This window comes from Bactrocera latifrons, unplaced genomic scaffold, assembly GCF_001853355.1.
Source record: "Bactrocera latifrons isolate USDA-ARS-PBARC rearing strain unplaced genomic scaffold, ASM185335v1 scaffold_693, whole genome shotgun sequence".
Taxonomy (NCBI): Eukaryota; Metazoa; Arthropoda; class Insecta; order Diptera; family Tephritidae; genus Bactrocera; species Bactrocera latifrons.
Window position 1 is genome coordinate 15476 of NW_017537371.1, and position 14292 is coordinate 29767.

Here is a 14292-nt window from a genome sequence, read left to right on the forward strand (position 1 = left end):
AGCATCTTTCTCTTTGACACCATGTCTGATATCCCACGTGATCTGTCAAATACTAATGCATGAAAATCCTAACCTCAAAAAAATCACCCGATATATCGTCACCTGAAATGCAAAATAACGTAACAACATTTTCGTGGCATGAATGAAACACGAAATAAAATGGAACATGAGTGAAACAAAATTTTAATATTGGTTAAAATTGGTTTATATCTGACAGCAGAACCTGAAAATGTTGAACATATGTAATTTGAAGTAGTGAAGCGTAATCAATAAGACACTCAATTTCGAATTTCTTTACGTTATTTTGCATTTCAGGTGACGAAATGTATATGTATATGTATATTAAAACTAATTAATTACCTAAACCAATTTTTTCTATATAGGATCTAGTTGGAACATCAGAGCTTAAGTCTTTAAGTCTGAACGAAGATTCTGATATAGTAGCTTCTGAAATTAAATCAGTTTTATTGTGGAAATGTAAAGAGAGACCTGCTTATAGCTCAAAGGTAAATATTTATTTGTTTGTTTTGAATATTTTAAATAATACACGAGATTAAGGTTTTTTGCAGATTATAATAATTTTGATTTCTTAATATTTTAATTTTTTCTGACACTCATATTTATTTTATCTTATAAATACCTACATGAAACGCTATTTCGTTTTGCAATACATATACATGTATGGTATATATTAGCAGCCGTAGCATCGGTCAAGAGCTGGGCATGAGCCATCAAACCGTTAAAAAATAAAAAATAAATAAATAAAAAATACCGCAAGACTTTTTTGACAACCTATTATTTATAACTCTTATAAGAATGACCGAACCGATTGAGTTGAAAATTATTTGTTTTAGAACCAAGCGACTGGCGTACGCTACTTTTGATCATTTCATGTTAAAGCTTAGTATCCAGCTCTCAAGAAATGTAAAAAATTCATACAAAATAAACGCATAAGATACGGTCAAGTAACTTTGTTGCGATAAATTTACTTGTGCTAGTATGCAGCTCTAAAGAAATCTAGTACTAATTTTTTATAAATTTTTTCAATAAAATGCGAATATGACAAACCTGGTTTTGCGAAGAAACATCAAATCAACAATTGTTTCTTGAAGGAACTTCAAAGTAATCGTTAAATTTATCCTAAATTAGTTAAATTCATTATTATGAAGTATATTTCATTTTGAAATGTTGTATAAAACTTTCCAATTATCAACAACATTCCCTAAATCGCAATGCAAATATTTATGTTACTACACATATACATGCATACATAATACGCACAAAGTTTATTTTCTTTGTTTGTTCTTTCTTGCTCTTCTATTATGGATCAATCACAATGCGTAACCAGCATTGAAGAAATTATGTATTTTTTTCTTAAGCAATTACTTGAAAGCTGGATACCAACCTTAAAAGTGCAATAAAGATATGATGCCAGTCCCAATCTAAAAAATATAATTGAATTTATAATAAGATATATAACGCGTCTATTGTTAGCGGATAGTGGAGGGTTTGTCCTTAGAGTAATTGGACTAAGTCCATTGAAAAAAAAATTATTGAATCAATCGTTACAAATCTTTAAAAACTTTCAAAGTAGGCTCCTTCTGCAATGCAGCGCAGCCAGCGCGATTTCCACGCATCGGAAGACATTCTCCGTAATAGCCTTGAGAGCCAAAGTGTATGCTGCTTGGATCCCCTCTGTCGTCTCAAAATGTTTGCCTTTCATCGACGTTATTCCTATGTATACTGTGAATACGTTATTCAAAAATTGAGGGTAACGTTCACACACCTTCAAATTGGCACTTCCATTCGCCGCAGTTTTTGATGTCAGTGAGCACTTTTGAGACCATCTTCGCGCACACCTTGCGCTCCGTTACAATTAAAGTAATACTTAGTCGACAGTTTGAGTTCAAAACTTTGCGCACATAAGTGACATTGAGCCAAAAAGGCCTAGTGAAATCGAAACACACCACTTCTTGCTAAAGCAACATTTGGGCAAGCCTGCTTAATCATGTCAAACGTCTCTGTCACAGATTTACCGAATTTCACACAGAATTTAATCGCGTACTACTGCTCTAACGAACGCTGCATTTTCGGCTTGCACCACTCCCACGTCGAGCGAAAATGTTTGTCCTGACTCTCCAGGTGTTCGGAGACAACTAATAAACTGCTCGTTTTTTAAGCTAGGAATACCCTCTATCGAATTCATCGGTGCGCGCACTCTCCGCAGTACAGTCGGTGCAGAAGAAAATTAGTTCTATTACTTTCCGGATAAACCCTCTATTTAACTTTCTCTGCTCCTGAAAAATTAATTATTGAGACAGAGCTTCCCTGTAAAAGATAAATTGATTTTCAGGACCTCCGTACCGTTAATCCCTACTAATTCGAAAGTTTGGCCTAGGAACTTCTTTATAGTTAGAGCCAAATATGTTTACACCAGAGATTAGAGCCGTTTAAATGGGATTGGCAGATCACTTGACATCATCGGAATCCTCGGCATACGAGATAGTTGACCAGTTGCTGGGCCAGTGATAATGGTTGTTACAGTTAAATTGTCCTTCATTTCCTTAATGACCAACCTCGTCCCGTTGCACATGTTTGGAAGGCTTATACTCCATAAAAGCATAATTGGAATTCCAATCACGGTGTCTATCCATTTGTATTTTTTTATTTGCCCGATAATTTTTTGCATAATTAGATTGTTTTTTTTTCGTTGACACTATCATTTCTGCAATTTCTAACTAAAATTTTCTAAAATATTAACAATTTGGCCTAGAGACTCATTCACAAATCCAAAAACTATTACAATTACTGTTTAAATTTGGAGTGGGAGAAATTCCGTCCTTAAGATAAAGCAATTGCTGTGGAAAATTACCATCAGTGATTCCATGAAGATAAGGTCTCACATTCAGCCGTAATTTTATATTTTCATGATATCGGAACTCTCCTACAAATACAAAAGTGATCCCGCCTATGAGAGCAGAGTAGTCTCTAAGGCGTTTAATAGCTGTCCGCGGTTATTATTCACGTTATCTACTATAATTTCAAAAGAATATCTTTGATCTGGAAATAACTTTGGCAGATTTTCATTGACAAAAACGGTCAAAGTATTTTTATTACAGTTTTTGTAGCTCTGTTTTCTGTACGAACTGAAGGACGTAGTCCAAAATCGCTTAAGTTTTTATCGTTTAGTTGTAATAAATTATTTTCTATATGTATCAAATCAGCGTCGTAAATATCTTCACTATATGGTAAGGTGCAGTTTTCATTTTTTTGCTGTAGTCTATATATGTATAATACTTGCCACAAATCGTCTTTGAAATTTTCCCATAATTTTAATGGTTCCGAAAGTAGACAAAATAAAAGTATGAAGACAAACAACTCTCTCAGTTTTACTTTCTTCTTTTAAATTTATTAATAGCCCATATGTGGTATTGGGGGGAATTCGTAATGTAAAAGTGGCTTTGCAAATTCATCTTCACTACAGAGCTCAATGAAAGCTCGCAAAGTGGTTTTATGTAGGTGTTGCCACTTGTTCAGCCGTTTCTGTGGTGAAATACACCCTTTGGACGGTTTTTAAACGTACAGATAACTGCTGGACTGTAGGATCAGCAGATATTTCGTCTTGTCCATTCTGGATAACTTAGTACCAACTGCGCAGGTGTTGAGGTCAATAATATTAATATCATCGGCGTACGCTGTAGCTGTACTACCTTATAAAAGACGGCAAAATCTGTATTTAGTTCAACAGCTGGAGTCTTGAGCTGAAAAAATCGCACGGAAGGGGGTTTGGTATCGAACGGCTCGAAGAGGTTCTCCCCAATCCTGAAGGAGCTTTTGGTATTGCTCAACGTCAGCTTAAACACCCGTATTAGCTTTCCGGAGATATCGAACTCAGAAATTTCAAGTTAGTGAATATGACAATATAACGTCTGCTCCCTCTTCAACTCTCGATGCCTATGCCATCCCACACGTTTTGTGATCGATTGTAACGTTTCGAAGTACAGTGAGCGCATTTCGTTTAGCCGAATGGCTAGTTCTTCGTATTATTTAACGTTATTCTGAAAATTGCTACGGTACTTTGCGCTTTCTGCGAATATTTTGCATTTTTCTTTCGTAACCATTTATTTTTTCAATGTTATTAGTCTACATATGTATATCATTCTTGAAAACTTTTTAGTGGAAAGAGGTAATCAGTGTCAATTTCAGTGCGCATTTCGTTTAGCCGAAAAGGTGGTAAAAGTCATTTTACAAAGAAATAAAGAGCTAATTTGTATTTTTTTAGAAAAAATATTACAACTGACACTGCATAGATTTATATAGATTTATTGGGTTCATTTAAGTTACTACGTTTTTTTTATACCATTTAAAGCCATGCCGAAAGGACCCTACTTGTCAAGTGAAGAGAAAGCCGTTATAACGGCACATAAAGAAAACGGCATGAGTAATGTTCAGATTGCTTTAAAAATTCAGAGATCCGAGAAAGTTATTAGAAATTACTTAAGATTGGGCAAGAATTATAGTCAGAAGAAAAAGACCAAAGGTAACAAAAAAATTACAGAGCGGCGAAAAGGTCAAATGAAGGACCTCGCAACAAAACAAAAGCTTACCGCTTCACAAATTGTCGTGTCCAGAAAAAGAAAAAAAAAAATAACGCAGCTATCCACGTCTCGCGACATTCTGTTCACTGGTTTGTAGACAAAAATATAGAATTGATGAAATAGACTGCACGCAGTCCAGACCTAAATCCCATCGAGAACCTTTGGGGTATTCTGGCAAGAGACGTTTATACAAATGGTCGCAAATTTAGGAGTGTTTTAGAACTGAAAAGGGCAATTAAGGACAGCTGGAAAAAAATACAAGAAGATATCTTAACATATATCCCACACTTTTTGTGATCGATTGTAACATTGCGAAGTATGTAGGTAATCCGTCCCACAGTTTCCTTATACCGAGTTGATGACGTGTGCTCTCAGAGGGCAGGAGTGCAAGTCGAATAGAAAATCGTTCGTCTGTTGTAATAGCAGCTTCTCGACGTCGAATCTCCTTGTGTCTGTTGACTTAGGCTGTTTTCTGTACAGAGAGTAAGATAGTGCTCCGAGTTAAGGTAAGGAACGACGTGTCTTCCGTTTATTACAACTTTTTCGATTTTTCGCGCCCCAGCAAAGTCGATCAGCCTCAAATCTTTTGAGAATGTTTCCTCAGGGGGGTGGGATTTCCCGACAGTTGTGCCAAAAATATCTTCTTTGCCCACCCAAGCACGATTTCAACACCGTGGCGGGGCAGCTCTCATAGGTACACTCCGAGCGCATATAGAATGCATCTTTGATCATATTGTAAACAACAGCACGTCAGTCGTTTCTCATTAGTATTGTTATATTTTAAAATGTTTGATTATTTTGTTATTTGTGTAAATGTGTTTTAATATACATATGAAGATAATTGTATTTTAATATCTTATAAATAAAAATGAATCGCAAATATATTGCTAAGCGCATAACTCAACAACGCCTGGACCAATTTGGCCAATTCTTTTTTCTAAATGTTCGCTGAGGCTCAAAGATGCTTTTTATGGCAAAAAAAAAATCGAATGATTGCCGGAAAACCCCTAAAAACATCCCTTTTCTTTTTCCCATACAAACGAATGAATGTTTGTTTGTTAGTAACGGCGCACGAACGGCTCGAGAACGACTGAACCAATCTTGATGACATTTTCGGGGGTTGCTCGCTGTGAATCGGGGAAGGTTTAGAAATAACAAAAACCGTATGCTTTTCGTGTGGAAAAGTCGAAAAATTGGAATATTCCAAAAAGTTACTTTTCTTCATACAAAATTTGTCTTGAAATTTTTTTTGTTTTGGCTTTAATTATTTAAATCATTCAAACTTGTTATTTGCTTTCTTTATTCTGGCTTTTCAAAAAAACAAAAGTTATTGAAAATTATTCAGTGAAAACATTATGTGTGTTTTACACAAAGTGATCAATTACATATTAAAATTTGTTACGATCGTGGTGGCGCTAATATCAGTCAGCGTTCTTTTTGCCATCATCTTATGGCAGTCCAAGGCACATAAATGAGTACTCCAAGGATGCGATGATATACGTGCGAAATTATGGATCGCGGTCAATCAGCAAGCGATCATCACGATGTCACAGCACGACATTTCAAACAACGCTTACGGCGTTTGATGGACTTTATCTTGAAGGAACGTATGGTACACATATGTATTTGGTGCTGTTAGATGCTGGATGTACTCCACTGAGTTACAAAACAGAGGTTTGCCGCACGCAAATTGATGAAGTCATTTCATTTATGATGCAGAGAAAGATCCAGTATTATACGAGGTAATTAAAACCAATAAGGTTCATGGACCTTGCGGACATCACAATCCCACTTAATTTTGCATGTCTGACAAAAAATGCACGAAACACTATTAAGGTGCTCTTCTTTCCGAAACACGAGAAATGATGGATAGAGTGGATATCGGCGTCGCTCACCAGACAACAATGACAAAATATTCAGTAATCAAAGTTGACAATACATGGATCGTACTATATTGTCTAATTCACATTCAAAACTCATATCAATGTTGAGTATTGCAATTTGGTCAAATCGATAGAATACGTTGATATGGAATGCAATGTTGAAGAAATAGTTACGCAGAAAGCCACCAAGTTACCCAATAATGCATTAGGACGAATTTCCACAATCTATCCGATAAACGATGAGTGCTTCTACCTTCGGTTACTATTGACTAATGTTCGCTGTTCAACTTCATTGCGTACTGTGAGTGGTAAGGTGTGTGCTACTTGAGAAGCATGCCTGGAAACTGGTAATCACTGGAATCGAACGATAGGCGATGCGATAGCTACTTCGAAGGCAAATGAATCAGCCGACATACCAGCTTTCAAATCCGCGTCAATTATGGGATACGGACAAAAATTACTTTGCCGAAGACATTTTATATCGTATTCGCTAAGAATTGAAAATAGGTCAATTCCGGTTGATACTTCCGGTGGTTTGATATCAATTTAATCTGCTGTTTATTAATTTATGAAAGATAAACGGATCACCAATGTTCGGGCATTGGCCAAATTATCGTAACTACGACCGTTGCCAAAATTATCGATGTTGTTGGTTTAAAGTACAAGATTCAAAGACAAATTCCGGGAGTTTTGCGCTAGTTAACGACATAGCCTCGCTCCGGGTCACACACACACTCACATACATCTTATCTTTTAATATACATCTCAAACGAACTATGTAAACCGATGATTGACATGCACTATCAGTCGAACAATAGAAATATTACAATACCAACCAAACATGCATTATCTAGAAATGCATACTCAACATATAAACAACAAACATCTGGCAATGGAATAATCCTCTGCGATAACCACCTCCACATCTCTTCTACTTGTATAACAAACAAGTGATAGCAAAATAACGGATATTGATTTACAACAAAGAAGTTTCAAGCAGATAGCAGCAGCCGCATTCGACTAGTATAAGTAGCTGTAAGATCTTATATTAAAATTAGTTCTTAAGAATATCAATAAAGACACGCATTTCGGCGTAGAAATAAAATTGTTTTCTTAAACTCATATCGTGGAAACGATATTAACTGGGGGCTCAACCGGTCTTAAAGCCATTTTTTTCCTGCGGTAACGTATAAAATAAAATTTAAAGCAAATTCCACGGGAAGTAGGACTTCCACACACAAGGTTCTGAAAAAGCGGACAGACGGCAGATCCTGAAACTATCCAGTGCGGCAACCACAAAATATAACATAAAAACAACGTTCTAAAAAAGCGGATCTCAAAAGTTCCTGAAAAATTGGAAGCAGCACTGACAAATCTTAGACGAAAGATCATCAACCTGGAATCTCATAAAAAGAGACAGAAGTTTTTAATTTGAATCGTCCTTTACTCAACGCCAACCCAAAGATGTCTGCGCTGGAAATAGCAAGCCTCAAAGCTCAAATTGCGACTTTAACTGCATCTCTAACAGAAAACCCAGAAAAGGTGGCTACCCTAGAACATGGTCTGCAATCGAATATAAGGACTATCGAACAGCTCGATGATTGCAAGCCAAATATCGCCTACGAAGCGCAGATCAACCTAGATGTCTTCAAGTCGTTACTAGGCTTCACAGGCAACAGAAATTAGTACATATCCTGGAGGAAACGTGCGTGGACGCACATGGAGAACATAAAAGAATATGCCAGAACCCCAACATATTAGACTGCACTCTCGATACTACATTCAAAAATTCAAGGAGAGGCAGCCGATATATTAATTAACCACAATACAAAGTTCAATTTTTACTCGATAATAAATCGATTATACTACACTTATGCAGACCAGAGGCCTTTATACGTGTTACTGGATGAGATGAAAAAAATAATACAAGGAAAATTTACGCTATCAGAATTTCATTGTGAAGTCAGCAAGGCATTGAATCTTGCCCTAACTAAAATCGAGATGGACAGCTCCGATGAATCTCCAAAAATGCAACAATACGCGACTCAAGAAGCAATCAGAACATTCATACTTGGCTTGAATAGCAAGTATACCAGCGGCACCCTCTACAGCAACAATCCAAAGGACTTAGAAACCGCCTACGCTATCGCTTGCACTATAAGCCATGACAACGTGAATTGCCAATTTGATGCTATGCAGTACAACAACCAGAGATAGTACAACAATCACAGACAGTACAACAACCAGAGACAATACAGCAACATGCAGCATCAACCAAACAGAAGTTACCACAATGACCAGCGAAGATACAAGCCAAACGTACAAGTGCAATATACCCAAAGTGCACCACCGCAGCAGTGCCAACCAATGGACGTAGATTCCTCACGCCAATACAGAAGACCCACCAACTTCAGCGCCGCACCTATACAAAATAACTATGACCGCCAAATGCAAGGATAATCTCCAAACAACCCATTTCGGGGAGACTCACAGAAGAGGCACCAAAATCCTTCATCACGCACTACGTCACACTACAGAAGTTACAACGTGTAAACCAAACATATGAAGAAGAACTAGACTCTCTTGCCCCACAACAAAGCGACGATGAGTACAAGACAGGCTCTGTTTTTTTAGGCGAGTGAATGAATTGCCGTGTCTGCAACGCCACTGCAGGGATTCAGGCAAAGATGTAAATATTCTTATCGACACCGGAACAACAAATAATTATATAAGTACTAAATGTAATCTTGGTGAGTCTATTCCAATTAAACCTATTAAAGTGAAAAGCCTTCATGGTTTCTCAATAACAAAATTAAAAAAAAGAAATTTTTATCAGTATTAAATAATTTGTTTACATTGTTTGAAACTGATGCATTAGAAGAATTTGATATGCTTCCAGGTCAACAGGGACTTAGAACACTAAAAGCAGAGATTAATCTTTTCGAGTACAAGCTCAGTTATAAATATAGGGCCAAGAAAGAAAGTGATACTTTGCAAAAATTAAATTATAAAGTAAGCAATGAAGAATATAGATCTGAAATTAAAAAAATAATGCAACAAAATGAAGGTACTAACTCAATATTACCATTTACTACTACAGTACAGCCACAATTAGGACGAAAACTGACGATTCTATTTGGACAAAACAATATCCGTACCCTATATCTGATAATGATTTTATTAACAAAGAAACAAATAAACTTTTAGAAAATGAAATAATCCAACCTAATAAAAGTCCATACAATTCACCCATTTGGACAGTTGCTAAAAAAGGTACCGATGAAAGAGGGAAACCTAAACGCAGAACGGTTGTAGACTTTCAAAAGCTAAATGCTAAAATTATTACAGATAGATATCCCATACCTGATGTAGGCAAGACCATACAGAATCTTGGTAAAATAAAATTATTTACAACTTTAGATTTAGAATCTGGATTTCATCAAATTCTTATTAAAGAATCTGATAGAAAAAAATCAGCTTTCAGCATAAATGGAGCCAAATATGAATTTCTTCGTATGCCTTTCGGACTGAAAAATGCTCCGTCAATTTTTGAAAGGTGTTGATGACATCTTAAGACCATATATTGGAAAATTTGCCTATGTCTATATAGACGATGTTTTCATTTACTCTTATTCTCCTGAAGAGCATATCGAGCACATACGTATAATTGTAAATGCACTTCATCAAGCCAACATGAAGATTTCCAATGAGAAATCACACTTCTTTAAAGATTCCGTAGAGTATTTGGGACACATAATTAAATTTAATAAAATTACTGTTGATCCAGTAAAAATACAAACCATAAAAGATTTTCCCACGCCTACTTCACTAAAAGAACTCAGAACCTTTTTAGGTCTTGCAAGTTATTACAAAAAATTCATAAAAAATTTTGCAGCCATTGTCAAACCACTTACTATGTTTCTCAGAGGAGAAAACGGTGGCATATCAAAGACTCAAAGCGCAAAAATTAAAATTGCATTAGATGAACCTGCAATAGCAGCATTAAGTCGAATAAAAGAAGAATTCAAGCTCATGTTGAACTTTTCCAACCAAATTTTAACAAATCTTTCGAATTAACCACAGACGCTAGTAATTACGCGGTAGGAGCCGTATTATCGCAAAATAAAAAACCCATATCATTTATTTCACGAACACTTAGCCAAACCGAACAGAATTACTCTACAAACGAAAAAGAGTTACTCGCAATTGTGTGGGCCTTACAAAAGCTTCGATATTACTTGTATGGCATAGCAGATTTAACTATATACACCGATCATCAATCTTTAATACCCAAATACAAAATTAAAAAGATGGAGAAATTTCATCGAAGAATACGGCGCTAAAATCACTTACAAACCTGGTCAGCAGAATGTTGTTGCTGATGCACTTTCCCGCCAACAAATTAATAACACATCTAATTCTAATAGTTTCCAACATTCAGCAGAAAGCTCTGCTATAGAAAAAATTAAACGTGTAAAGCAACCATTAAATTGCTTTAAAAATAAAATTATTATAAAACTATCAGACGCAAACCCCACCCAAGTATCATCCCAAAATATCTTTTCTAACAGTTGACATTCAATTTTTTTTAACACTAAAACTGAGCTATTGGACAGATTAAAAAATGTAATCAAACCACAAGTCGTAAACGCTCTACAAATAGATGAACAAATATTATTTTTCCTTGAAAATGAGTGTGCATTTCCCACTGTGTCTATTGTTCTAACTCATAAAACGGTTGAAGACATAACCGAAATCGAAAAACAAAAACAAATCATAAATGACACACATAGACGTGCACACAGAAATTACAAAAATAACGCACAGGAAATTTCGTTAAAATATTACTGGCCAAACATACGAGACGCCTGTAAAAAAGAAGTACAAGACTGTGAAATCTGTCTCACAAACAAATACGAACGCCGACCAAACAAACAACCTATTGGTGCAGCACCAGCACCAAACAAAATAGGGGAATACATACACTTAGATTTATTCCATATGGGCGATAACATATACATTAACTCAACTGACCAATACACAAAATTTTGCCACTTAAGACAAATACCTTCAAGAAAAGATATATACATGTAGGGGAAGGTGGGGAATGTTGGGCACATGGGGAATCCCGGGCCAGCGCGATATTTTTTCCCCTAGTATAGGTTGACAGCTGCAACCAACTGTCCTCGGCTCGTCTCATACTAAGCTCAGTTTCTATATAGCACTCGAGCTGTGWACACGTGTTATAACCTCTCTGCGACAACAAAAAGAAATTCGACACTCCGAAAGTTTTTTTTGAACACTGTATACATTTGATTTTTTTTCACATTTTCCAATAAATTCATCCAGGTAAATATGTTTATAATATTRGHTGAGCCTTTAGCCTTCGACACACAAAAGAAATTTTGCACGAATTTACATTGTGTTCATTATCCACCGCCATTTTGCAAATATGAGCGTTTGGGGAATCTCGGGGCACTTATTACGGGAAATGTCGGGCCATAGTTTTTTACATTTGACATGCTAGCTTCATATATTTGACGTGTGTAAGTGATTTTTCGTGCAGAATTTCAACAACACAATAGTGTTTCAACATTTCCTGATAGTTTCGTGCTCCGAAAAATTTTTTTTAGTCATTATGCCGCGGTACTATCCCAAACAAAGAAAATTGTTGTTGCCCAAGGCCGAAAAAAAGCGGCAAAAATTDACGAAGGCAGCCGATGAACCAGCAGCTAAGAAGCAATAAGGCCGTGGCAAATCGAAGACGCCACGGAAGAGAAGCCCGTCTCCGACCGAAACCGACATCGAAGAGGATTTCGATTTTTGCACGGTTTGCAAAAAAAAGATGCCGAAGCACGAGAGTCGTCAAAACACGGCCCATTGCATCGTTTGTGATCGAGGGGTTCACGTGTGCACAACAAATTTACAAAAGGTTACAAATAGCTCACACCAAAACGCCAGCGTTTCATTCTACTACAAACGGACAAGTAGAGCGTACGCACAGCACAATAATTGAACTCGCGAAATTGTTGGCAGACCAGCACAATTTAGTACCAGAAGAACAGATATTTGAAGCCGTTCGGCAATACAATAAAACGATCCATTCGGTAACCAACGAGAAATCTGAGGACATGTTCTTCAATCAAAAGGGGTGTCCTGATATCCACGAACGTCTACAAGAAAATCAGGAGCGAGTCTTACATTATCAGCATCGTAATCGACAGCAGCTGCATTATAGACCAGGTGACGTCATATTTGTGAAGACGCAAAGGCGAAATAAAAACATGAAAAAATACGCATAACAAATTGTTAAAGAAGACAACTGAATAATTGCTGCCTAACTTTGCAAAAGGAAGTACCGCCCACTTTCACAATCGTTAAATAAAAATGCTTTATTTAAAATGTACAATAATTTTAATTTAAGGTTTATTTATCGCAAGTATTAAATACAAAGTTATGCTTGAAATTGTACGGAGCGGAATGGATATATGTAGTTCCCAAACCGAGTGATAGCAAGAGATATTGACGTGGTGCCGCGTAGGATCGATACGTTGCAGTCGAGGACGAATATTGAAAGCGCGAATCTTTGTATTCGAAAATTGACGTGCAATGAGCGTCGTGTGGTGACCGCTTGCTGGGTGTGGTGATGTTCTCAATTGTGGTGTGATGTAGTGTCATCAGCTTTGGTGAATTAAGCTGTCTTAGTAGSGTGCCTCAGTTTTTTCGGGTAAAGTGGGTGGATGCTTAATTCATTCGCATTCACAACAACGGAAGGACTGTAACGACAAATAGGGGACGTGTCACAAAGATAACATGAGAGTACAGGCATGTACAGAATAATTTGTTTTTATTACACTTTCGCATTATGCGACAACATAATTGATTTAAAAAACAAAAAATATGTGCTTGTTGAAACTGACCCGGTTTACATTTACCAGAATAGTTCGTTTTTATATCACATTTCAAATTTGTCCAACATACTTGCACCTTACGAGAGATAATGAAATCTTCATATAATTTAGAAAACCAGCCTGAAACAAAAATATTAGTAAATAAAATTGAAACTTTAAAAAATCAACTCATGCCAAATATTTACAGACCTATAAGATCAATTAACTTTCTTGGTTCTGCGCTAAAATTTATAACTGGTACACCAGATCATGACGATCTTATAGAAATCAAAACGTCAATTAATATGCTAATAGAAAATAATAATAAACAAAAAAGCATTAATTCGCAGTTCGAGAGAATACCTGAAACACTCGATCCTAAAGCCATAAATGAGAATTTAATTACAGCAGAAATTTATAATGAATTGCAAACAATTACAAACACTATTAATTTTGCGAAAAATAACAATTTTTACTCTGGCACACTTAATTTAAATGAATAAACCCTGAGGAGTTGGATCTTTCCCTTATTAATATATTGGAATATTCTGACATCCATATTTGTTACTTAGAACAAACTATAATTACAATTTACAAATATCCAATACTCGAAACTAAATGTAGATCATATAATGTATACCCTTTAGCACATAAGCATGGTAAACTAATTTTAGATCCTAAGACAGCAAAATGTAATAATTATCAAAGAATTTCAAAATGTAAGAATTATTTCAGTAGTTTTATTTGTAGATCAGAACCCTCTGATAACACTGTCCAACAGGTAGGGGGGACCCCTCCAGGTTGGGGGGGAAACCGAATATACCCGGTAAGGCATGCCTGTCGTAAGAGGTGACTAAAATCCGTATGCACTGTGTCTGTCTTTTTGGGCTTGCCTTGAAATGTCAGCATAGTTCATGTCAG

General features: G+C 36.2%; 1 protein-coding gene across 1 annotated transcript in view; it reads left to right on the top strand.

Moving 5' to 3' along the window:
- LOC108975743 overlaps nt 1-14292 on the top strand; it is a 27016-nt gene that overhangs the window by 8849 nt on the left and 3875 nt on the right. The window contains exon 3 of the mRNA XM_018944446.1: nt 384-506. Within this exon, the coding sequence (XP_018799991.1) occupies nt 384-506 (123 nt within the window). The remainder of the gene's footprint in view (nt 1-383; nt 507-14292) is intronic.